The sequence below is a fragment of the Vombatus ursinus genome, unplaced genomic scaffold (genome assembly GCF_900497805.2).
Source record: "Vombatus ursinus unplaced genomic scaffold, bare-nosed wombat genome assembly UNPS02005659.1, whole genome shotgun sequence".
In the NCBI taxonomy this organism is placed as follows: Eukaryota; Metazoa; Chordata; class Mammalia; order Diprotodontia; family Vombatidae; genus Vombatus; species Vombatus ursinus.
Window position 1 is genome coordinate 17,868,474 of NW_020945437.1, and position 26,333 is coordinate 17,894,806.

The 26,333-nt window shown below is 37.8% G+C and overlaps 1 protein-coding gene across 1 annotated transcript in view; it reads left to right on the forward strand.

Annotated features, from left to right (window-relative positions):
- The window catches only part of NARS2 (asparaginyl-tRNA synthetase 2, mitochondrial), a 156,960-nt gene that overhangs the window by 101,361 nt on the left and 29,266 nt on the right, over positions 1-26,333 (forward strand). Inside the window, exons 8-11 of the mRNA XM_027848156.1 lie at positions 11,116-11,214; positions 11,326-11,363; positions 13,316-13,382; positions 14,424-14,561. Of these exons, the coding sequence (XP_027703957.1) occupies positions 11,116-11,214; positions 11,326-11,363; positions 13,316-13,382; positions 14,424-14,561 (342 nt within the window). The remainder of the gene's footprint in view (positions 1-11,115; positions 11,215-11,325; positions 11,364-13,315; positions 13,383-14,423; positions 14,562-26,333) is intronic.

Here is a 26,333-nt window from a genome sequence, read left to right on the forward strand (position 1 = left end):
TGGTCTCAAACATGTCATGGCACTAATTTAAGTTATAATAATGGTCATAGGCCACAAATTATTAAAACTCAGACATTATACATTTGAAGAACTAAGAGAGCTGAGAACATGAGCAAATTATAAATTTGGATCTTCACCTCAGAACATTGTCAGCCATGTCTCAAGTCCAAAAAAGAGTTGTTACAGATCACATGCTCTTTATTAAAAGGAAGTAAAATGTAACTCCTTACGTAAGGAGCCTATTTAACTTAGTTTCTGTATTGAAACTAAGTGATCTCATTTTCCCTGGAAATCACTGGTTCAGGTTAAAACCAGAAGGAGGAAGGAAAAGAAATAGTAAGCACCTAATAAGTGCCAGGCATTATATGTACTTTACAAATGTTATCTCATTTCATCCTCACAACAACCTTGGGAAGTAGGTGCTATTATTACCCCCATTTTATAATAGAGGAAACTGAGGCACAGATGGGTTAAGTGACTTGCCCTAGTTCACACAGCTAATTGTGCCTGAGGCTGGATTTGAACTTAGGTCTTCCTGGTTCCAGACTCAATATTCTATCACACTGTGCTAAACTAGCTGCCTTAGAAAGTGAGGGACTAATAGCAAAAGCTTTAGGCAACACATGAGTAGGGTTGAAGAGAAAGAAACAGGGAGAACAAAAACTGATAGCTGCAGGAAATCCCATCAGAAAACAGAGGCCAAGCAAAGAGAGGAAACAGAAGTAATACTGTACCCACTACAGACCAGGCTAGCCTCAGTGAGAGAGGGCCAGAGAGCTAAAGGTGTCACGTTGTAATAATTAATGCCGAAAATGATGAACCTGAATGAAACAGAAAAGGCTAAACTGTTCTTAGCACACTCTATTTAAGGGGGGAAGGTATATTGTAATAAGTTCTAGAAAGAGTTCTACCACCTAAGATTAAAATAAATAAACTCCAGCATTTTAAAGGAATTCATGCTTCAAGTAGGGGTTAAATGAAATAACCCGAGAGACTTTTCCCAGCACTAAGCTTCTGTAATTCTGTGTTCATGTTTCAATTATATTGTAGGATGGTGTTGAATGGGATGTGATTTGTAGGCTTTTGAGCTGGAAGGAGAGCATGGAGTGCCATTCTCTTATTTTACAGATAAGGAAACTCAGCCACATAGAAATAAAATGACTTGTTATTTGTCACACTGGAAATAAGTAGCAGAGAAGGTTTTAATCCAGGTTCTGGGGTTCCAGATTCTGTACTGCAGATTATTGAATTGGGCTTTCTCTAATGTTCAATCCCAAGATTCTGTGATACAGAAGACCCAAGTTCAAATCTGGCCTCAGACCAAACACTTGACACTTAACTAGGTATGTGACCCTGGACGAGTCACTTAACCCCAGTTGCCTCACCAAAAAGCAAAAAAAAAAAAAAAAAAGCGAAACAACAACAAAAAAACATTAGGAGCACATTATAAGAAGAGGGCGTTATAAATTAAACTCATCAATTTCTTGAAAAGGTTTGTAATTTTATCATGCCAAATGTTCCCTTCATGAGTAAAGATTGCAACCCCTTTAAGTTTTAGGGCAGTGGTTTCCAAACTTTAACAATACTCCCAACTCCCCCTCCCCCCCAAAAAAACTGTCATACACTTCATGAAACAATCTATACGAATAAAATTAAGAATTTATTACAGTTCTTATCACATACAAACACATCTTAAGCATATAATAATTATATAACATTTAATAATAAAGGTCTTTTGTAAAAATACTATTTTAACATGATGAATAGACGACTTGCAGAGTTTTGGGGGAAAAAATGATGTTATTGATAAAATGGCCACTTACTCTTTTTCAGTCATTTATCAAGATAATTTGTTTTTATAACAGCAGAAAACTATTTCTCAAATAAGTTGTTAATAAACAACAGTAAAACCTGTATCACTTTGATAATAACTAGCATTTACATAAAGTTTACAAAGCATTTTACAAATAATATTTTAATTGATCTTCCCAACAACCCCAAGAGGAAGGTGCAATTATAACCCCTATTTTACAGTTGAGGAAACTGAAGTAAACAGAGGTTAAGAAACCTGTCCAGAGTCACATAGCTAGTAAGTAAGTATCTGCAGCACCATTTTGGGACTCAAGTCTTCCTGACTCCAGGCCTGGCCCTCTATCCACTGGACCACCTAATTATGTCAGATAGATGGAAAACATCTTTGCTTATATTAGTTTCAGCTGTTCCAATGGATATTTCTCTTGAAACCAAACAGATGTTTATTGAGCAGAACTTTTAAGAATTAGAGACATTTAAAAAATTCAGATAATTGTAATTTAATTGTAGAAAATTTCAAGTGGTTACCTGTAATTGTTCCTATTTCAGTTTTTTTTTAGGTTGAAGAATTTTCTGGGATTATTATATTGTATTATATTATATTGCATAGGCAGCTAGGTGGCTCAGTGGATAGAGTCAGGAAAACCTTAGCTCAAATCCAGTCTCAGACATTAGCTCTGTGACTGGCAGGTCCATGTTTTACGCACACACACCCCTACCTATGAGTGTGTGTGTGTGTGTGTGTGTGTGTGTGTGTGTGTAATCTTCTGTGTATATAACTCCTGCATAGAATGAATGCTATTTTTTCAGTGAAAACAAAGTTCAAATCAAAATCAGCAAAAGCAAGACCAACAAGGTAAATTTTTTGTAAGTGACCAGCAAATGCATTGATTGATTGCTAGTTGATTGATTCAAATTCAGCCTCAAACACTTAATATCTGGAATTCCGGCCAAGTCACTCAACTTTTGTTTGCCTTGGTTTCCTCATCTGTAAGACGGGGATGATATTAACACCTACTCCTCAAGGTTGCTGTGAGGATAAAGGAGTTAATATTAGTAAAGTGCTTTGTAAACCTTAAAGCATTCTGTAAATGCTATCTATTTTTTGTGTTCAGTTCCAAGTGCTATGTTTTAATAGGGATATTGACAAACTGGAATAGGTCTAGAACAGAACTATGCAAGATCTTGAAACTTTGTCTTATGAGGAGTAGTTGGAGGAACTGGGTTGTTTAGTCTGATGAATAGAAAACTTAGGGGTTAATCATAGATGAAGAACCATTATCAGTTATTCAACATGCATTTATTAAGTTCCTGCTGTAATTCTAAACACTGTCATGTGGGGACTACAGATACAAAGAATGAAACAGTTCTTATTACCAAGGAGCTTACATTCTAGTGGGTGAGATGAGTACATACAGAATAAACATAAAGAGGGTAACTAAAAAATGCTAAATACGGGGAATTTGGTAAGAAAACTTCATTTAGAAAATGGTATTTGAACTACATCTTGAAGAAGGAGAACCATTGAATGATGCCGAGTTGAGGAGATAGTGCATTTCAGACATAGGAGATGGCCAGTGCAAAGGCACAGAGATGGAAAATGTGTGTGAAGAACAGAAAGAAGGCCAGTTTGACTGGCACAGAATATGGGAAGAGAAATAAGTTCCAGTGAGGCTGGAAAGATAGATACAAAGGACTTTGATTGCATCATGGAATACCATAATGTAAGGAAACTTTTTTGAATAGTACCATCAAAATACATAAAGGAATTTTTTTTTAAAAGACTGTTTCCTGTCACTGTAAGTGTTGAAGCAGAGGCTATATAGACCTTCTTCCAGGAACATTTTAGGAGGGCATCCCTGCATTAGGATAGACAAGCTGAGTTCTAAGCTTCCTTCATACATTGAGTCTGTAATTGTAAATTAGTCTAAACATATATTTAAGAAAGCCAGAATGATTAAAATAGATTATCAAACAAAAAAATTATTATTGCCAGAAAATCCTTAGGTGGAAATATGTTTTCCTTGCATTTTTTTAGACATACACCACTAACAATAAATAATTGGCAAATGATATTAAGACAATTGCTATCTAGCAGATGTTTTCCATTTCATTAATATCAGATAATAGGCTAAAAGCAATTTGGATTTAAAAAAAAAAACCAACAAAGATGGGTATCTTAAGTTCTATTCTTCCGTTTTGTCTATCTTCCCTTTACCTAGCAGAAGCTTCTCCACTTCCAAAACTTCCCCTCTCATGGACAGAATCATCTTTATTCTTTGTTATATACCTGTGCCTTACTGGTCTTTGAACACTATAGCCACTTAATAAATGTGCTGAAATTGCTACTCTCCCTAATAGCACACATTCTGGGGAAAGTCTCTTGATTTTTGCATTAGATAGGCAAAATGACTCATATAAACAATGTTACCTGGTCTCCACAACTGCTGCCTTGGGTATTTTTTGAATAGTCTTGAAGTAAAATATTTCTAACAAAGCCTTCAGGTTTGGAAAAGCTCCCAGTTTGGTTATTTATTGACTCATAAAATATCAACTTAGAAGTATTAATATGTATTTATATTTAAAGTTTGCAATAGCTTTTAGATTTCATAGAAAACTTCTTTAATATACTTTTTTGTGTGTGCTTAGTAGTATAGCTTCCATTGAATCAAATTAAGTATTTATTAAGTAACTAACGTGTGCCAGGCTCTATATGAGGTACAGGGATTACAGAGACCAAAATTAGACTGTTCCTGCCCTCAAGAAACTAACATTCTATCAGAGGGAACCAGCAGATCTATAGAAAATTAAATGCTATCTTGCTATATACATACACACATACATGTATATGTATATACACACACAGAGTATTCCTGGAGGGAGGACGCCAGCATTTGGAGTGATCCAAAATAGGTTTCCTCTCGGAGGTTGCACTTGAGCTGAGCTTTGAAGGAAGCAAGGAATTCTTCTTCTTCTTCTTGAGTTAGAGGAAGTGAAGGAGGGCATTCAGGGCGTGAGGACAGCCTGTGCAAAAGCACGGAGATAGAAGATGGAGTGTTGAGTTTAAGGAACAGTCAGCAGGCGAGTGTGGCAGGAATGTATAGTATGTGGAGGAAGATAATGTCAGGGAGGCTGGGAGGTTACCCAAAACCACATTGGGAAGGGGTAGGGAAAGAACCCCCACAGAGCAATGGTAAGAAAACCAAGGGAGGTCAGTATCGAGGAGGAGGAAGTGTTCTACAGTGTCAGTCACTGCAGAGGACGATTGGAAAAAGACCATTGCATTTATCAATAAAGACATCATTGGTGACCTTCAAGGGAGCAGGTTCAGGTGACAGGCATGGTCAGAAGCCAGGAAAGGCACTGAGAAGTGAGTGGGAGGAAAGTAGAAGAAAGGCACATAGGCAGTTTGTTCTGGGCTGTGAGCAGAAGAGACAGGATAATGGCTTGAGGGGATGGCAGTGTCAAGTGAAGAATCATTAAGAATGAAGGCAGTCTGGACATGTCTCGGTAGCAGGGAAAGGAGCCAGTGGATAAAGAGAGACTGAAAGTTAGGGAAGAAGAAAGATAGTTGAAGGCACAGTCTGCCAAGGGAGAGGAGGACATGAGCTCAAGGGATCGAATAAAGGGTTGTGTATTTGCAGGAGTAAGGGTCACCTCTTCCATTAAGACAGGGGAGGAAAACAGTGAGATGACTTGAAGCGTGCATTCAGCTCTTAACAGGTCGATGAAGTGTAAGGAGAAATTCTCAGCTGAGGAAGGGAGAAAAAGGAATATAGTGACTAGACTATAGAAGAGGTTTGAAACAGCTGCTGTAGAGAGTGGGATATAGAGTGTCCATCCAGGAAGAATAAAAGGATTAGCATGCAGCAGGCCAGGTGAGACTGGATTACATGAATTAGTGGTGGACCTAGGTGCATAGTTGTATGTTTTCTTCTGGCATCATAGAGCAAAGACAAATGATGTAAATAATCCAGAATTGGGTTTTGGAAAGGGACATGCAATGATAGGAAAATGAGGTAAGGAATTCAAGGGTCCAGAGCAGGATAAAGTTGAACTGATTAACCTATGGATCAAGATTTTGAAAGGAAAAAGGTGAGGTCAGAGAGTAAGGGTGATGGCTTAGGAACCAAGTAGTGGTGGAGTGACTAGAGGTTAAGGTGAGGATAGAGACAAGGTTTGAGAAGGGTGAAGCACAGAAAAGGAAGAGCTCGAATTTCAATAGGTTATGGTCAGGTAGAAGAATTCCAATTTTGTTTGTGAAGGCGAAACACTTGTGGATGGTGATCAGAGGATATGACTATCACTGTATGCGGCTGAGTTTGAGTGAAGGTACAGATCACAAGAGTTGAGGAGGTAAGTGAACTAGGAAGCAAGGCTATTTGAAGGTACAGGAACATGAAAAATGAAGTGCTCAGGGAAAACAGTGGGAGAAGACTGTGAGGTACTGAGCTTGTTGAAAAAGGAGGCAAAATGCTATTCACATCCAGATAAAGAACTATGGAGTCTGAATGCAGATCGAAACAGAATACTTGTTCTTTTTTTTCTTTTGTTGTTTTATTTCTTCTTTCTCATGGTTCCCACCATTGGTTCTAATGCTTCTTTATAATATGACTAATGTGAAAATATGTTTAATATGAATGTATATGTAGAGCCTATATCAGATTGCACACCATCTTGGGGAGGGGTATGGAAGGGGAGGGGGAGAAAATTTAAAACTCAAAATCTTATAGAAGTGAATGTTGAAAACTAAAACCATATTTTAGTTTTATATAAGTCTAGATGTATGTAATAATATTATATTTCTATGACATCAGCATTTAAAGTAACATGCTAGGTATCCAGCATTATCCCATAATAAATGTAAATAACAAAAGCAGTATCTCATTGGAACACAGGTTCTTAACTTTTTTGGATGGCATGGACCCCTTCTTAGAATAATAATTTTAAATGAATAAAATAAAATACATAGGATTATAAAAAATAAATTCTATTGGGTTATAGTTATAAAAAAAATTTTTTTTAAGTTTATGGGCCCCAGGTTAAGAACTCCTGCATTAGAACAAAAAAAAAAATGATTCTTAACATGTAGTTGTTTCATGATTCCTTAAATGGAATATTTGTCAATCATTTAATTTGGACTGTTATGTACTTGATTGGTAATGAACTTAGAGGAAAGAAATGTCACCAACATGTCATTACATTTTGCCCAGAGGAGACTTAAATTCTTAAGAGGGAACAGAGATTTTCTAAGAATTGCAGGATGAGAAAATTATCAACATATTTGGAAATTCATATGGCTGCTGCCAAACCAGCTGTGACCAAAATTGCTAATCATTTTGTGTACTTCTTGGGTTTTTATATACCAATCAATTGATGAATTAGCTTATGTTCAGTAAGAAAAGCTTTAAAAACTGAACTACTGCTAGGCAAAAACAAGATCCAACAAAGCTCCTGCAGCAAACTCCAGTTATATGCACATGGTTGTCCTGATTTTGCAGAACTACCAGTGCTTTTAAGATTCATTTTTTCCAAGGGAAATTCATTTATCTTCCCTTTAAAATGCCCTAAGACATTATTTTCATCATGTCATCCCTTTCCTAAAGAACTTTAATGACTACCACATCAAGTATGAACTTCGCTGCCATTTTCCAGACCCTCCATAGTTTTATTTTATCTGATCTATCCAAAAGTATTTTGTACTGCTCCTTAATACAGACTGCCTCCCCTAATTAGGCTGTGAGCCCATATATGCCCTCCGTATTACCTCTGCTGTGTTTGCCCTTGCAGTTTTTCCTCCATGACATAATCTCTCTTTATCTATCCGAATCCTAAAAATCTTACAAGACCCATCTCAAGCTCATTGCAGAGTATCATAGTTGGAAGGGACCACAAAGACCATGTAGTCCAGTCCAGACCTCTCTTGTACACCCAACAAGTCTTCACCCAGCTTTTACTTGAAGATATCTAGTGAGGAGAAGCCTACGATTAGGAAGCATTTCCTTACATCAAGACTTGCCATAACGTTGACCCATTTCTCTTAGTTCTTCCATCAGGGGCCACACAAAATAAATCTAATTCATTTCTAGTTGACAGGCCCTTCAAATATTTGAAAATAGCTATAACTTCCCCCTTAAGTGTTCTCTGTACTTCGCTGTTCTTGTTGTTCAGTCATGTCTGACTCTCTGTGACCCTATTTTGAGGTTTTCTTGGCAAAGATACTAGAGTGGTTTGCCATTTCCTTCTCCAGCTCATCTTACAGATGAAGAAACTGAGGCAAACAGGGTTAAGTGACTTGCTTAGGGTCACACAGCTAGTAAGTGTCTGAGGCTGGATTTGAATTTGGGTGTTCCTGATTCCTGGCCTAGCCCTCTGTCCACTGTGCCACTTTGCTGCCCGTTCTTTGTTCTAATAAGCATCTCAATTCCTTTAACAGAGCCTCAAAGGGCATCGTCTTAAGCTCTTTCATACTCCCGGTTATATTCCTTTTATGATGTCCTTTCTCAAATATGGCACCCAGAACTGATCACAGTCCTTCAGGTATGGTCTCAGTATGTTGTACACTGGAACTATCATCTCCTTATCCTCAGTACCGTGTACATTGCCTCAGAAAATCACAGAATCCTGGAATTTGAGAGTTGGAAGGGAGCTCAGTGGCTTTGTAGGCTCAGCCATATACAAATCCCCATCATGACATACCTGGCAAATAATATATGTAAAGAATTTATCATTGTGCGTGGCGCATAGTACGCACTTATAAAGGCTTATTCTTTTCCTCTTCCCTTTCTCCCCTCTGCAGCTGTGGGGCAGAATGGTTAAAGGGCTAGGCCTGGAGGCAGGAAACCCCTTGTTCAAATCTGACTTTACACATTTACTAGCTGTGTGACCCCAGGCAAGTCAGTTTACCTCCATCTGCCTCAACTACAAAATTAGGATCATAATAGCACCTATTTCACAGGGTTGTTGTGAAGGTCAAGTGAGATAATATCTGAGAAAGTGCTTAACATGGTACCTGGCATGTAGTAGGCAATTAATAAAAGCTGTTCTCTTCCCTTCACCCCCTTTACCTCCAAAGAAGAGGAATCCACGTCCTCTCTAAGGCAGCCATCTGCTTTTGAAAAGCTTTGAGTTTTTAGGGAGTTTTTCATGATACTGATCCCAGATTTCCATCTTTGCAGTGTCTGCCCATTGTTCTTAGCTCTGTCCTCAGAGGACATACAGAATAAACCTAATTGCTCCCCTCCGTGATACCCCTTCAAATACTAGGGACAGCTCCCATCTTCCCCCGAGTCTTCTTTTCTACAGACTAATCATTCCCAGCTCCTTCAGCCAGTCCTCATGTGACGTAAGTTCAAGGCCCTCTTTATACCATAGTGTCCAGCACTGAACATGGTGCTCCTAAAGAAGTCTGATAAGAGCAGAATACAGTGGGACTATCACTTTTCTATTCTTAGAACGTGTCCCTTTTAACACATACCTAAGATTACGTTAGGTTTTTTTGTTGTTTATCCGTTTTTCAGTCTTTTGTGTGTGTGTGTGTGTGTGTGTGTGTGTGTGTGGTGATTGGGGTTAAGTGACTTGCCCAGAATCACACAGCTAGGAAATATTATGTGTCCGAGGCCACCTTTGAACTCAGGTCCTCCTGACTGCAGGGTGAGTGCCCTATCCACTGCACCACCTAGCTGCCCTACATTAGGTTTTTTGGCTGCCACATTGTGCTGTTGGTTCACATTGAGCTTTGCAGTTTGCAGCCCACTTAAACTCCCTGATCTTTTTCAGGAGAACTATTTTCTTTTTCCCTCAAACCTTCTTTTCCTAGCTTTCCTATTACTGTCAAAGGTGGCAGCTAGGTGACCCATTGGGTGGCACACTGGATCTGAAGACAGGAAGACTAAGTTCAAATCTAGCCCCAGACCCTTACTAGCTATGTGACCCTGGGCAAGTCATGTAACCCTCTTTGCCTCAGTTCCTCATCTGTAAAATGAGTTGGAGAAGGAAATGGCAAACCACTCCAGGATCTTTGCCAAGAACACCCCAAACAGGGTCATGGAGAGTCAGATGTGACTGAAACAACTGAACAACAATTGTCAAGGGCAATACCATCTTCCCACTCATGCAGGTTAACTGCCTAGGTATCATCTTCAACTCCTGACTCTCACCCCGACTCCCATATCCATTCTGCTACCAAGTCCTGTCAGTTCTGCCTCCATAATGCCCCTTCTATATACCCCCTTCTGTCCTCTGACACTGCCACCACTCTGGTGTAGGCACACATCATCTCCTGCTAGGTATATTTTTTTATTGTTGTTGTCAATTTTATTTTATTTTTGGCAGAGTTTTAAGGACTTTTTTTATTGAGTTATTTTGTTTTTACTTACCAGTAGTACCAAGTACCAGGCAGCTAGGTGGCGCAGTGGATAGAGTGCTGGGCCAGGAGTCAGGAATACTCATCTTTCTGAGTTCCAAATTGCCTCACGCAATTACTAGCTGTGTGACCCTAGGCAAGTCACTTAACCCTCTTTGCTTCAGTTTCCTCATCTGTAAAATGATCTAGGGAAGGAAATGGCAAACTGCTCCATTATCCTTGCCAAGAAAACCCAAATGGGATTACGAAGAATTGGACAAGACCAAACAACCAACAGCAAAAGTCATAAGTACAACCTCAACCCGTCAAAGTAGGTTTCCAGCATACAATTGAGTAACTCTACTTAATGGCATAATTGTGACTAAAAATAGATGTCATTCTCCTCTAATGTGATTTATCATTTATCCATAGAAAAGTTTACCTAGGTTTTAGTAAGACATGTTAAAGGCTGTCCTACTCTTCTGGAAAATATGGTAGATATGAGCTATATGAGAATGCAGTTAGGTGGATTTGGAACCCATTTTACTTTTATTGTTTCCAAGGCAGTGCTAGTTTGCTCTAATTCATTCGGAACCAGAGACCCTTACTATATATGTAGCTAATGTAAGAGTTGGGAGTACTAGTGCTCTAGAATATAAAATTATAGCTTTCAGCACATACGACTGGCTCTACTAGAAAAGACATTGATGGGTTTGGATCAAACGCTTCTAAGCTATGTGGTCTTGAGCAAAATTATTCCAGTTTTGTCAACCTCATTTTGTTTGTAAAATAGGGAAAAGTAATACTTATACTACTGTCTCACCAGATTGTTGTAAAGGGAGTGCTTTATCCACCTTAAAGTACTATAGAAATTAGAAGTGTGGTTATTATTAATGTCCATCTGTTTGAGTTTGAATTAATCAATCTTTTTCAGACAGTTCTGTGATGTTTCTTTCTAGGTTATGGAGACACTCTTCAAGGCTACAACAGAGGCTGTTCTCTCAAATTGTCCAGAGGATGTTGAACTTTTGCATAAATTCTTAGCTCCTGGTCAAAAGGTAATCAATATTTAATATTTAAATATTATTTGGAAAAAAATTTTAAAACTTGGTTCCTACTAAGCAACTTTATATTAACAGAAATAATATTGTTTCTTTTTTATTAACAAGGACAAACTTGAACATATGCTGAAAAATAAGTTTTTAATGTAAGTAGAAATATTTTAAATTTATTATCTACATGACTTAATAGTTTAGAGATCTGCTTGATTGTGTGTACTCTTTCCACCAAAGGAGATAGCAGCTCTTCTGTGCGCCTTAGATGATAGTTGATGAGTTGCTATGTCCAAAGAAATTTATTACCTAGTAGCTAACTGTCTGGTGATGAACCTCTCAGAAGTTAGCTGTCCTGGTCCCTGGATAAAATATTCTGATACCAAGCTATTACCCTGAAACATTTCCAGTTTGGTAAGACTTGCCAGAGCTTTCACTTTTGTTAATAGCCTTTAAGAACCTTTGACTCACCTGAACATCAGTTAATTTTGATCAATTTGATATTAATAGCAAGTTACCTAATGTACTCAGTTATTTTTCATCTTTGTTTTTTATCTTTTCTTTTTAAAGAAATTTGTATTAATATATTTAGTTTTACCTCATCTAATTCCCAATATAGGTCTTCCTCTTTTCCCTTCCAGATAACCATCCCTTATAACAAAAAAATAAAAAAGAGGAAAAAGAGTTCAGAAAAACTAACCACATCAAACAAGTCTAACATTACTTGCAGTGTTCCATACATATAATCTTCCACCTCTGAAAAGAAAAAAGGGACATGCCTCTTCTCTTTTAGGACAAGCTTGGTCATTATAATTTCAGTACAGTTTCAATTGTTTTGAGTTTTGCTTTTCATTTATAAGGTTGTTGTCATTATCTTCCTGGTTCACATCTTGTTTAGCCATTGTCTAATCAATGGAATCCAATTATTGTTCAAATTAAAAGCACAATTTGAGCTAATAATTTTTTTTGGTCAAAATTTGGCTTAAGAAAATTTTGATTAACAAATAAAATATCTGTACCCTATAGTATGTGTAGCAAGTTTATCTCAAAACTATTGCACCTTGATCTAAATGTCTCTCTTTATCCTTACTTTCCTTTTTTTATCCTTACTTTTCTTTATCCTACCCCAGAAATTTGTAGTAAAGTTCATACATTTTTGTACCCAAAAATGATTCTGTTCTTTATTCATTTTCTTTATTCATTATTTACCATTACTGTCTCATCTTAATCATCATCTAGATCAGGGCTGGGGAACCTGTAGTACTGATCGTGTAGTACTGAACTAGATTTATATAAATACAGTTTCAAAGCTCTTTAAAGAAATAAAAAATTGCTTAAATAATTGGAGACGTAGTGCTCATGATTCTACTGGGCCAATAGAATTTAAAATTATAATACTTCCTAAATTAATCTTCAGCTTTAGTGCTATAGATTAAATCAGACTACCAGGGGAACCAAACCACAGATCAAGCCACCAAGTGTACACTTTGTAGAGCTAAAAAAAATAATAACAAAATCCATGTGGAGGAACACAAGGTCTAGAAAAATATCAAGGGAAATAATGACAAAAAGTAGGAAGAGGGAAATAGCACTTCCAGACTTCAATTATACTATAAATCAATAGTTATTACAACTATTTGATATTAGTTACAAAGCAGATCATCAGAAAAGGAAGAATCAGAAATAATTGAACTCAATATGTCAATGTTTAATAAAGCCAAGAATAGAAATTACTTGGGGAAGAACTCCCCAGATGAAAATAATTGTTTGGAAAACTGGAAAGCAGGCAGACAGAAATTAGGTTTAGATCAACACATCATACCCTTTACTCAAAATGTATATATGATTTGAATATAAAGATCACATAATTAAGATAAAACAAGTAGAGACAGAAGGATGTTGCAGTAGGAATTTATGTATAGGTTGGGAGGTTTTATTAAATTACTTCTATGGTCTTCTCCAACACTGAGATTCTACTTAATAGCAATTTATGACCAACCGATCTATGATAGAAAAACTAAAAATGGGCCTTTTATATAAGATAGAATAGTTAATAATGATAAGCACATCTTCTTGACATTTCTTAGCTTCCATTCTTTCTCCCCAGAATTTCCTATACAGAAGCCGTGGAAATCTTAAAGAAGGCATCCCAGAATTTCACCTTCACCCCAAAGGTGAGTGATTATTTGCACGCTAATGAAAAGCTAATCCTACTCCTTAGTCTTCCCAAGGCTACCACCTCATCATTTTCCACCAGGCTGTTCTCCTGGACTTCATCATTTTATCCAGAAACTCATCCTGAAAGATGATATCAGTTCTGAAACTAATATCTCCTCTGCCCCGGGACCCTTCTCTTCCTCTGATTAGAGAGGGTGGGCATTAGAGTGCTCCTTTCAGGAGGGCCCAGCCACTAGCTCATTATTTCCAACTCCATCCCAACCCCACTCTTCAGGTCCTTGAATGTATTGTTGGAAGCTCCTCAAGAGCCGGGGCTGCTTTTGCCTTTCTTTGTGTCATCAACACTTAGCATAGTGCCTAACACATAGTAGATACCCAATAAATGCTTGTTGATTAGTCAGTCTTTTGTCCTCTTCAACTCATAAGGTGATCCAGTCAACATTTATTAAGTGCCTGCTGTGTGCCAGGCACTATGCTAAGCTCTGGGGGTACAGTTAATAAACAGTTCCTGCTCTCATGGAGCTTGAAAGTAATTTCTCTTAGTAACATTTTTTTTTAAAATTAGGTATATTTGCTTTGATTGATAGCAACACCTTGCTTTTAAGATGGAAAAATAAAGCAGTGAAGTATTAGGATTAAAGAAATAATTGTCTAATTTGATAAAAAGGTGAATAAAAAGTTATGAAAAAATTTGTCAGGTTTAAAAGTATGAAAACACTAAAAAAGAAAGGGAATCAAGAAGTGAATAGGACCACCAGAGTAATGGGATATAAAGGTTAAAGATATAAGTTTCATATCAAGAAAATCTTTCTAATTATTAGGCAAGATCCTCCAAAGAAGAACAGACGTATGACCTGGCACCTAAGCACTAAACATGGGCTAGCAGCCATTTTAGAAAATTGATTTTTAAGCACACTTTGATCATAGCGCTGTAGTTTTTCAGTTTGCTTATGTGTTTAGAAAGATACATTCTGTTCTTTTGTTTTAGGGAGCCCCTCCTCTCTTACTGTGATTTTTTTTTTTCTCATTCATTACAGTGGGGCATTGATCTGCAAACTGAACATGAAAAGTACCTGGTGGAGTACGGTGGCAATATTCCAGTATTTGTTATTAACTATCCTTTTGATCTCAAGCCTTTTTATATGCGGGATAATGAAGATGAACCTCAGCATACGGTAAGATAAGACATAGTCTAGATAAAGTTTCACATCCCTTTCACCCAGGATCTAAATAGAAACATAGGATGTCATTCCGAGAAGAGACCTTAAAACATAGAATGTCAGAATTAGGGGAACATTAAAGATAACTCATCCTTTATTTTCTAAATGAGGAAGTTGAGGTTCACTAGGTTCTTATCTTTGAATTAATTTCATCTAGCCTTTGGAAAGTAAATCAACTAAATATTGTTGACCACCTCTTATTTAAGATCCATGAATAAAATTTCTCCCAAACATAATGAGAAAGTAAACTTCCAACTCATGTTGATGATTATTTTTTTCAGGTATAGGTTGTACTAGGCTAGTGGTATAAATAGAAATGTATCCGTGCTAGCTGCATATTGACTTGGAAAATCACAGATTTACTTTCAGCACAAATTATCTTTGTTTTATTATATTTTTATTTTATTTTGTTATACATTTCTCAGTTATATTTTAATGTGATTTAGGCCACACTCACGAGTTTTGCAGGCCGTGAGTTTTGACACCTGATCTAGATCAAATGTTAGCAAACCACTTGCCACTATTGAGCTAAAACTTGCCTACCACCTGTTTTTATAAATACAATTATTTAAAAATGGAAAAAACATTCTTAGTTTGTTTTCTGGCCCTTGGGTCATTGTTTGCCAACCCCTGGTCCAGAGACCCTTTCCAACTGTGAAATTAAATGATTCTGTGAAGATGAGATATAGATCCAATTATAATACAAAGGCATGTCCTTGCCTCAGTTCTTTTACTGAAGGGGTCATGATAAAAGAGGGATAGTGGGCATTTTGCATTACAAGGTAGGTTATATTAGTAAGATGGAAGGAAAGAGAACAGAGACAGAGGTATGGAGCTCCATATTCTATTGTAATTTTGGGTGGAAGGGGACCAGTGTTCCGGCCTGCCGAGTCCTAGTTAAAAGATTTACACTGACCAGAAAGAGAGATGGACAATGAAGAACTAGGTTGAAGGTGAGGGAAATAAAGAGAATGGAGGTTGGATAAGATGGATGGACTGACTGGCTGCAGGGAAGATAGGAGGGAAGGCTACATAACGGGAGCAACCAACTCAAATGAGGTTAGCTTGGACCATTCAACAGGAGAGGTTTCTGAGGGATGATACAGGGCACGAGGAGCCAGAGATACTGGCTTTTTTGTCTTTCTGCTTCCTTGTTCTCTTCCCTCTTTTTTCTGTCATTTCATTGTCTCTTTTTTCTCTCCAGTCTTACTCCCTCTTTTTGGTCCATTCTTTCCCCTTATTCTCTTTTTTTCACTTTCCTTTACCTTTGTCTTCTCCCCTTGATTGTCCACAATATGGAAATGCAGTGTGTGTATGCATATATGTATATGTTCATATAAAAATATTTTGCTTGTTATTAATTTTTAAAATGCTAAATCTGAATGTAAATGCAAAATCTATATTTATCTTTATTCAGTAAAGGTAATTAGAATCCCACAGTTTAGAGTTGAAAAGAACCTTAGAGATAGCCTATTTACTCCATTTACTTTTTTTTCTGATGTGGACACTTGAGGCATAGGGAAGTTAAGTGAGTTGTCCAAATTTACATAGCAAGTAGCAAAGCCAGTGTTTGAACCCAGGCCTTCTGACTGTAAGTCCAGTGTTCTTTCTGCATCCAGTTATAATTTGTTTTTATTTATGTCAACAATGATTGATTTTTTCTGTTCATCAGGAGCCCTCAATCAAAATGGATAACCTTCTCCTTCCCGACACACACATATATTCTCTCTCTCTCTCTCCTTCTTTCTCTCTCTCTCTCATCTATTATATTGTATATCTATTATATTATATTGGAATCTTATTCAGAGCTTATGAACAACAATATAGATTTGTTTCACCTTCTATCTATATTTTCAATGTAGTAAATTTGCTGATAAATAGTGAAGTACAACCAGATGTTGGCACCTGGGAGGAGTCCTTGTTGAACACTGATAAAATCCTGAATAATTGGGATTTGACTTCATGTCATACATTGGTTCATGGAGCTTTAATAAGCCATAATGATAGCAGCTGACATTTATATAGCACTTAATTGTGTTCTAGGAACTGTACTAAATGCTTCACAAATATTATCTCATTTGATCCTCATGACAACAACCCTAGGAGGAGGTAGGTGGTGATAGCACCATTTGACAAGTAAGGAAACTAAAGCAAATAGAGGTGTAATTGACTTGCCCAGGGTCACACAGTTAGTAAGTGTCTGAGGCTAGATTTGAACTCAGGTCTTCCTGACTCCAGGCCCACAGCTCTATCCACTGCACCACCTAGCTAAAAAGTATGCTTGTGATCCCTGATCCTGCTTCCTTTCTTCTGTGCAATACTTTGAAATTCCCCTTCCTTGGATACATTTCCCTTTTCTTTCTGTCAAGCCAGATCCTTTATTTTCTTCAAGTCCTCTACTCAAGCTCCACCTTTCCTTGAAACTTTCCTTGATAACCTAGCCCAAAATGGTCTTTCTGTCTTTGTGAATTCCTACAGCTCTCAGAGTCTGTATCAAACCTTCTAGAATTTGATCACATACTCTCAAGTATGCACCAAGGTTTCATATATATGTGCATTTATGTATATTGTTTCCCCTAACTAAGCTTTAAGCTTTTCCAAGATGGGGACTGCACTTTCTTTTATATCCTGCACTGTATGTAGCAAAGTTCTGAGTATGAACAATTCTGACCCTTTTCAAATACTTGATAAGGGAAAGAAATTGTCTAAAAGAGACTAAAAAGGGAATTTTTGCATGGTTAAGTTTTTCATGGTTAAGTTTAATAACATATGTACATATAAATGGAATACTATGGATATACTATGGTATGTCATGACCCAATATAACATTAAATTCATTAGAAGTCTTGAATGATGGTAAAGAGAAAAACTACCTTTTATAGATACAAGAAAACCACTTAATATCCGCTGAGAAATTGGACTTATGGCATGAACCCCAGAGACATTAGTGAGATTTCAGTGTACTTGTACTTGTACTTGTTCAGTTCATGTGGCCCTTCAGTACACAGCATCTCAGAGTTGGAATCATACAGATTAAATTTATTTAAACCAGTTACATTAGTCCTGAACTACAGTCTCACTCCACTGGCTGCCAGGGTTTATTGAATTCTGTAGTTCCTTAAGTCCCACTTCTGTAACGTGCATGGTTGAAAGCTACTGAATCCTCTGCCTCTCATTTGAGTTTTTCAGCACTGAATGAGTAGGCTTAGGGCCAAGTGGCTAAAGTGTGTGTTGTTTCCATTTGCATGACTATGTTTGACAGGTTCATGGGTGAGGCTGAAGGAGTTTCTGTAATGGGTGTGGTTCATGGGGGAGAGGGGGAAGGGGATTAAGACAGGTGTATTTCACAGGTGGCCTCCCTAGGGAAGAGAAAGGGAACCATCCTGGTAAATGTACAATCTGACTTATTCTGAATAATCTTCACTCACTGAACATGTGATTACAGATTTTAAAAATATATATTATAGCATCTGGCCTGCTTTTATAGTCATAGAATTATCTCTTAAGGATAACAGTCTTCTCTATATGCTAAGGTTCTGCTCAGTTGTGTATAACATAAGAGTAACATGAAAAATACCAAATACAGCCTAAGTGACTCTTGAATTCTACTATGGAAAAAGATCATTCTTGTTATCCTAGTTTTCCAACATTATCACATATTGCTTCCTTCTAGTTTTTCCACTGCTCATGCCATTCCCCATGCCTAAAATGTATTCCCCATATCTAAAATGTATTCCCCATATCAACCCCCAACTTTCTTTTGAAGTCCCTTCCTTCAGTTCCCAACTCAGGTACCACTTCCTCCATAAAACCTAGAACTCACTCATCTCTAGGCTAAGATGAAAGTGACCTTTAACTTCAAATTTTTCTGCCTTCTGGTTTGACCTTTCTTTGCACTTAGCACATTTTTCCTTATCTCACAGTTCACTTTTATATCTATATCTACACACACACACATGCACACACACATCATATCGCATCAGCTTCTGATCTCCCTGAGAAGTGGAATCTATATTGTATCTATTTTTGTATTCCTAGCACTAGGCATAGGGCTTTGCATACAGTAGATATTTAATGAACATTTCAGTTGATTTTTCAGTCAGATGAATTTAAGCTAAATGTATAAAATATCATTTTCCTCCAGACCTACCTTTGGAGGTTAAGTGATACATAAGACATTCATTTACAAACACGTGTGATTAAGTGGTTCTCTTGGGCCTGGTATGGACTTCTTTTATCTGTTGTCATGACAACCTTGAAAATCAGAGCAGCAGTACTAAAGGATCAGGAAAGCTTTGAGAACATAGAAAGTGGTCAGTAAGCATTGATTTATTGATTAGCAGTTCAGCCAGATAATGAACTTTTGACCATGGTAGCTAGGTGAGTTACCTTGGGAATGATTGGCTATGGCATTGGTTACCGTTATGTCAATGCTAAGAGCAATAATAGCTTCAAATAATTAGGAATAATAATGGAGGAAGAGAAATCACCATTTTTCCCTCTCTTAGGAGCAGTAGCCATACAGGAAATTAACGTCAGTGATGAGGGTGAGCAACTTTGTCTTTCTAGGCTTTGCCAAATAGTATTTTTTTAAAGTTTCACTAATCAATTCAGTTTCACAAAATCTGGGGGGATATGATGGGAGCAGAGAGAGGTAACACCTTTGTGTTATTAACTGCCTAGGCCTTACTGCCAAACTGTTTCCTCTAGTCTCTGTCTCTTCCTTATTTCCATACTTCGGTAAGGCAGTGGGGTCAGAAGTAGGCATAAAAACCTCATAAGTCTCTTGATGGAGTATGCTGTGTTGAGTAAGCAAATGCAGTGTTCAATGTTGGGAGAGAAGGAAAACAAGGAAATTGTGAAAAGAAGTAGGAAATAAGAAAGAAAGAGATCTCTCTGTAGTTAAAAATAGCAGAGGAACACTTGACACTTACTAGCTGTGTGACCCTGGGCAAGTCACTTAACCCCAATTGCCTAAAAACAAAAACAAAAAATAGCAGACGAGTGAGCCCTAGACTTGAAACCAGAATACCTGATTCCCAGCCCTACTGTTTACTACTTGTGTAACCTTAGGAAAGTAATTTCCATTCACTGTCCCTGTTTCTTTATATATAAAAGGACTAGGTAGTGCTACATAATCATATGATTATAGAATTTTTTAAAATGTAGTCCATCTTCTTCAGTCTACAGATGAGGAAACTGAGGGTCAGCAGGGCAAGAGTTTTGCCCAAAGTCACACAGAAAATGGAAGAACTAGGATTAGAATCCAGCTTCTCTGACTCCTAGATCCAGTGTTCTTTCCACTATACCACATCAAGTACCTGCAGTTTCTTCTGGCTACAAATTTTGTGATCTACTGAAATTGGGAGAATATAAGAAAAATGCTTTGAGAGAGGGAATTAGAAGGTTCTTAGTAATTTACTCTTTCAATAATTACTATGTGATTAGCACAGAAACTAAGGATATCCAAGAGAAATAGCTTCTGCCCCCAAGACTTTTGCAATCTCATCAGGGAGGCAAGACATACATAGATTCAACAGAGAACTTATTGGTACAGAAACTGATATAGTGCCTGGCACATAGTTGGTTCACATTAATAAACGCTTGTTAAATGAATTAATGAAATAACTTCCTGTAAGGAAGTTAGACAAGAGAAAAATCATTGTGGGCCTTAATAGTTGCGGAGGGTGTCATGGAAGAAATGGAATAGAAACTGGACCTTGAAATCTGGGTAGAATTTGGATTGGAATGAAGAAATTAGGGGAGGGAGAGGAAAAGAAAGTATTTTAGGTGGTACAAGTGACAAAGATAAGAATGAACATAGCTATATCAGTGGCTAATACAAAACTAGGCAGAATTGAGTGCTGCATATTCTTAAGATAGGCAGGTGGAGAAAAGGTTGAATGGGTAAAATGTAGCCAGTTCACAGGGTGACTTATATGCAGGATGAGCTCATCAACTACCATGGGCAGCTAGTAGCCTGTTGGACAGGTCCAACTAGATTTTCCAAGGCATCTCAAACTCAGCAGATCCAAAACAGAACTCATTAGTTTTCCCCAAAATTCATTCTTCCTCCAGACTTCCCTTTTCTACACATCACTCAGTTTTACAACCCTGGAGCAATCCTCAGCTCCTCACTCCCCCTCATCCCACATAGCCAGTCAGTTGTCATGTCTGACATCCATCCCTTTATCTTTACTAGCAGAGAAGCCACCCTAGTTCAGAACCTCTCACCTAGACTATTTCAGTAATCTCTCAGTTGGTCTCTTTTACTCAACTCTCTCCATCTTCCAATCCATCCTCCACATAGCTACCAAAGCAATTTTCTTAAAGCATTTATGACAGTTCACTCCCTGACTCAGTGAACTGCAGTGATTCTCTGTAGCCTCTGGGATCAAATACAAACTCCTTTTTGCCATTTAAAACCCTCCACAACCGGGGTCCAGCCTTTTTTTTTCAGCCTTAACATAATTATTACCCATCAAGCACTCTGTAGTCTGTACATTCTGGTCTTCTTTTGGTCATAAACAACTTTCCACCACCTTTCTGCGTATCTTTACACAAGCTTACCTCCGGCTTGTAACATAGTCCCTCCTCCTCTCTGCCCCTTATAGTCTTTGGTTTCCATCAAAATTCAGTTCAGGGGCTACTTTTTCCTGATCCTTCTAACTTCCAATGCTTCCTCTCAAATTGCTTCTTCTTTGTTTTGTATATAGTTCTATATATGCTCATGGGCTCCCAAATAGAATGTTAGCTCCTTAAGGGCAAGGGCTGTTTCATTATTATCTTTGTATTACCTTCACTGGCACAGTAGCTGATGTAGGCCCTTATAAATGCTTACTGATTGATTAAAGAGTTCATTCAAAACCTAATTTTCCTCATATGTAAAATGAAGGATTCTGACTTGGACAGAGATCACTCTTATCCATTCTAGTTTTAAGACTGTGGTATGATGTGATGTGGTAGAAAATAAGAAGCCATTGTCATTTTTTTAACTGGAAAGAAGGAAGAAGGAAAAAAGTGTGACACAAACGAAGGTGATAATTTAACGTGAATTTATCTGGCAGTGGGGTGTGAGCCAGATTTGAGAGCAAGCTATATTGGAAACTGACCACTTCATAGACTGTTGCATGTACCAGACATGGGATAATGGGATTATAGACTGAGTTGGTGACAAGTGTGAATGAAGCAAGGGATGAACCCAAAAAGTATTTCAGAGAAAGAAAGAATCGATTGGATTGAAGATAGATAGATATAGGAGATGAGAGAGAGAGAGGAGTAGATGAATCTCAATTTCAAACTTGGATGACAAGAAGAGTCATGTTTTCATTAGTAAAAAATGATTTCCTGTTTTAAGGCTTTGATTTTTTATTGTAACTGTAACTTGAACCAGGTAATGCCTTCTGGATCTTCTTAATTAGAAATCTCTTGGAGTAGAACCAACCAGTCATAAGGGAAGGCTGGTTTTGGGAGAAGACATGGGGTGATGAGAAAACAAACCCATTCTAGCAATTACAGCCCTCTCAGAACTTTTACTTATTTCTACAGGGAGAAGGCAGTAACCCTCAGTGTCCTGGCCAGAATTGAACACTAGCCATTGCCTTCAGCTTATCTCTCTTTCCATACCATCACGTTAAAAACACATTTCTCTCCTCTGTCCCTTAATTTTTGTCCAAGGCAAAAAACACTGCTAGTGTTGACTCTTTTCTTAGCAAAGGTTCAACTAGGCCCATAACTGCAAATATATTTCCTGTCGTTTGTGGAAAGCAAAGCTTTTTTCTCTTTTACTAAGAGTGGGTGATGTGACTGGTGACAGCCTGCAGGGAGGAAAATGGGTAAGGAGCTGATTTTTTTAAAAATTTTTCATCTGTAATCAAGAGTAGTGAAGCAGCTGGTGTGGGGTCAAGAGGCTTGTCAGAAATACATTCTTCCCCTTTGTCTTTGAAGCCAGCACAGAAAAAGATATATGCTTCAGGCTTTATTCTTGCCTTGCACTCTTATGTGTTTCCATGGCTTGAGGCCTGCACTTTATTTTCAGGCAGTTAACTAGAACCTCACGAGTAGGAGTTAGAGGGGGGAGGGTATCATAAATAGAGACTGGCGTTGTTCTGCTTGGATACCAAAGCAAGCTATTTCTAGCTAACATGCCATTGAAGCTGTGTGGCTCCCGCCAAGATAGCAGTCATTTAAAAGTAAATGAAGAGGTGCCAGCAAACACTCTTCTCCTTTTGCCAGAATGCAAGCATGGGGACATCTCCAGTCAGTTCATCTTATGTCAAATTTGAGCAAGTGCATTTTTTTTTTTTTTTTTTTTTTGTGGTTTTGGTTTGTTTGTTTGGGAGGGGGCGGTATTTTTAAGGGCCTGTTTAGATTCATTTCAGCACTTACCAGTTTGTCTAGAAAATTACACTAACCATCCTGGATTGTCTCTATTCCTGCTGTAAAAGTGCAATATTATCAGGAAAGGGTCACAGTTAAGCTGTATTCTTTCCTCACAATTTTGACTAATCTATCACATGACTAATCTATGAGCAAGAAGAGAATTTAGAGACAAATGTTAGTAAGTCATGTGCCTAAACTGGAAACAGATGCATCGGTATGGACATAGGACCCACATAGCCACATCAAGGCTTTATTTTATGAAATATTTTTCAGGATGTTGGTAGTAATGCAGTCTCTCGCCCTAGCTGTGTGTCTCATCTTTATGTAAATATTCTTTTGTATGATAAAAGAAAAAACAGTGGAATTATAGAAGTATTTATTTGTTGCCCCAACCCCTCTCATTCACCTTGAATCTTCACAGGATTTATAGAAATGCAGTAGATACTTATGACTCTCAAGGCCCTCAGGTTTAGTAAACTAGAAGGACATATCGTTCTAAAGTGTTTCTAAGGGGAATAATGTCAGTACTTCAGTAGTGGTTTTAACTGATTAACCAACTTGCTCTTCTGCTTCATCCTTGACCTTTTCTCTTTAAACTCCTCTACTTTCAATTATCTCTAGCCTCCAGTCCTGACTCTTAGGACTTTCTCTACCATACCCCCTCATCCTAGATGTTCATTCCAATCTTGGACTTCTTACATTAAGAATACCTTTGCCTCTGTGGTTTCTTACTCTGATTGTCTGGTTCCTCTCAGAACCTCCATTTTAAGCAAAAATGCCCAAGCCAGTTATGTTTTCATTCTTCTTCCAGCATCACTGGATTTTCCCAACCATGGCTCCATTTGGTATCTTCTTTTCCTCTTCCACCCACCTTTTCAGCTAAAACCCTAGTGTCATCTTTTACTTTTCTATCTCCCTCATCCATTATATCAGTCGCTTTTTTAAAATGTTTTTACTAATCTTTTGAGTTTTTTTTTAGCATCACCACAGTTTCCTCCAGTTTCCATTCCCCTACCTCTCCCAGAGAGCCATCCCATATAACAAGTACTATTTTTTTAATGAGAAGAAAGGACAAGAAGAGAAAAAATTCAATATAACTGATCAAAATTTTGAAAAAGTTTGAAAATATGTACAGTGTTCAGCACTTTTAGACCTTAACCTCTGTAAGGGTGTAGGATGGGAGGATTTTCTCATATCTATTTTTTTTTAACCAATCATGGTTATTTTGTACTGGCATGAATCAGTTGCCATAACAGAGAGAACCCAAGGGAGGAAAAACCATCTTATCAAATGATCCTCGTCATTCATGATAGTAGTTATGTTTTATGAAGTTGCCACAAACACTGAATTAGTGAATACTGAACTATTGTTAGGTTAGGTTCCTGTGAGTCTTTGGTCACAACATTTCCTTAGCACCTTCTGGAACAGCCTCATGTACAAATCAGCGAATTTCCTCTTCCTTTTTCTTGATGTACCATATTGTTAATTAACATTGAACTCATGACCAACAACGCTATAACTCATGCCTGAACAAAGCTTATCTAACACATGTATTTTCTCCATAAAACACATCACAGCCTTGTTTTGCTAAGGAACCCTAGACAGCCCTTCAGCACTACTCTTGGGGGCCATTTTAAACAGTGATATTATCAACAAAACAAAACAAAAAAAAAAAACACAAAAATGTGAAAAACATGACACTAAATAGACCGCAAAAAGAACAATTCTTTTTAGTAGGAGAGCTGAAACAAGAAGGCAGAGCATCACTTTGTTTGACTTTAGTTGGAAATGTGTGTCGGACAATTCAAATTTTCCCTACTCTGCATATTTCCATGCATTACTGCACAGGTGCCTCAGGTGTTGGTTTGGGGGTTACAAATAATTTGTGAGTAGGCAAATTCACAAATATAGAATATGTAAATAATGGGGATCAACTACACTCATCAAGCAGTGATATGGCAGCCAAAGGTAACATTAGTTTAAAATATCATTTCTAAAATTTCATGGAGAGATATGGTGGAACATTATGAACAGTATGACTTCATAAAATAGGAAAAATATAATGGAGGGTTAAAAAAAGACTTTAAAGGAAAGTGATAAGAGCCCCAATTAAGCAAAGTCATCCTGAGGGGATTTAAGGATAACATTAGAAGGAAGACAACAATCAAAAGATTTGTATAAAAAAACTCTTCACCCTCAAGGACAGTGGAACCACCACAATTGGGCTCAGCTATCACAGTATCCATTGGAATGGTTGGTTGCTGTCCTTTGTTCTCAAAGAGGACCAAAATGATATCACTGTGTTGGAGTCAAGGTGTAGTGTGTCCAATTCTGGCTGATCAGAATTGGAAGGCTCTAGGGGCAGCTAGGTGGTACAGTGGATAGAACACCGGCCCTGAAGTCAGGAGGACCTGAGTTCAAATCTGGCTTCAGACCAAACACTTGACACGTACTGGCTGTGTGACCATGGGCAAGTCGCTTAACCCTGAGTGCCTCAGCCAAAAAAAAAAAAAAAAGAATTGGAAGGCTCTTACCACAGGTCAGGCACAAATAGTCCATGTGAACATTTGGAGTGGCAGTGTCTCTAAATTTACACATCTTACGTTTCTTTTGAGCTACTACAATTTTGCTTCACTAATAGAGCACAGTGCCTTCTTTGAAACAGAGTTACCATGCTGAGAGGTCCTTTGCCAGTATCTCCCATGTCACACAATGGATTCCAGAGTTCTTCAGAGAGACCTTGAGAGTATCCTTGTATCACTTTTTCTGACTGCTGTGTGAATGCTTGCCTTACTTGTATGGGTTCTCTGTAAAAGTCTTTTAGACAAATGTATATTTGGCATTCAAACAATGTGGCCAACCCATCAGAATTGTGCTTTCTGCAGTAGAATTTGAATGCTTGGCAGTTTAGCTCAAGAAAGGACATCAATGTCTGGTACTTTATTTTGCCAGGTGATCTTCAGAATCTTCTAAGACAATTTAAATAGAAACAATTAAATTTCCTGGCATGGCGCTAGTATACCATCCAGGTTTCACAGGCATATAACAATGAGGTCATCACAAAGGCTCCATGGACCTTCAGTTTGGTAGGCAGTCTAATACCTGTTCTCTCCCATTTTCCTTTGGAGCCTCCCAAACACTGAGCTAGCTCTGGGAATGCATGCATCAATCTCATCAACTATGTGTACATCCCTGGAAAGTATACTTATCCACAGCATTCAGAATTTCATAATTTGCTGTAACCAGTGGTTCCACATATGGATGGTGTGGTGCTGGCTTTAAAAGAACCTGTGTTTTCTTTTAGGCCAAAATTAGCACAAGCAACAGAGAATCAATCCAAACTTT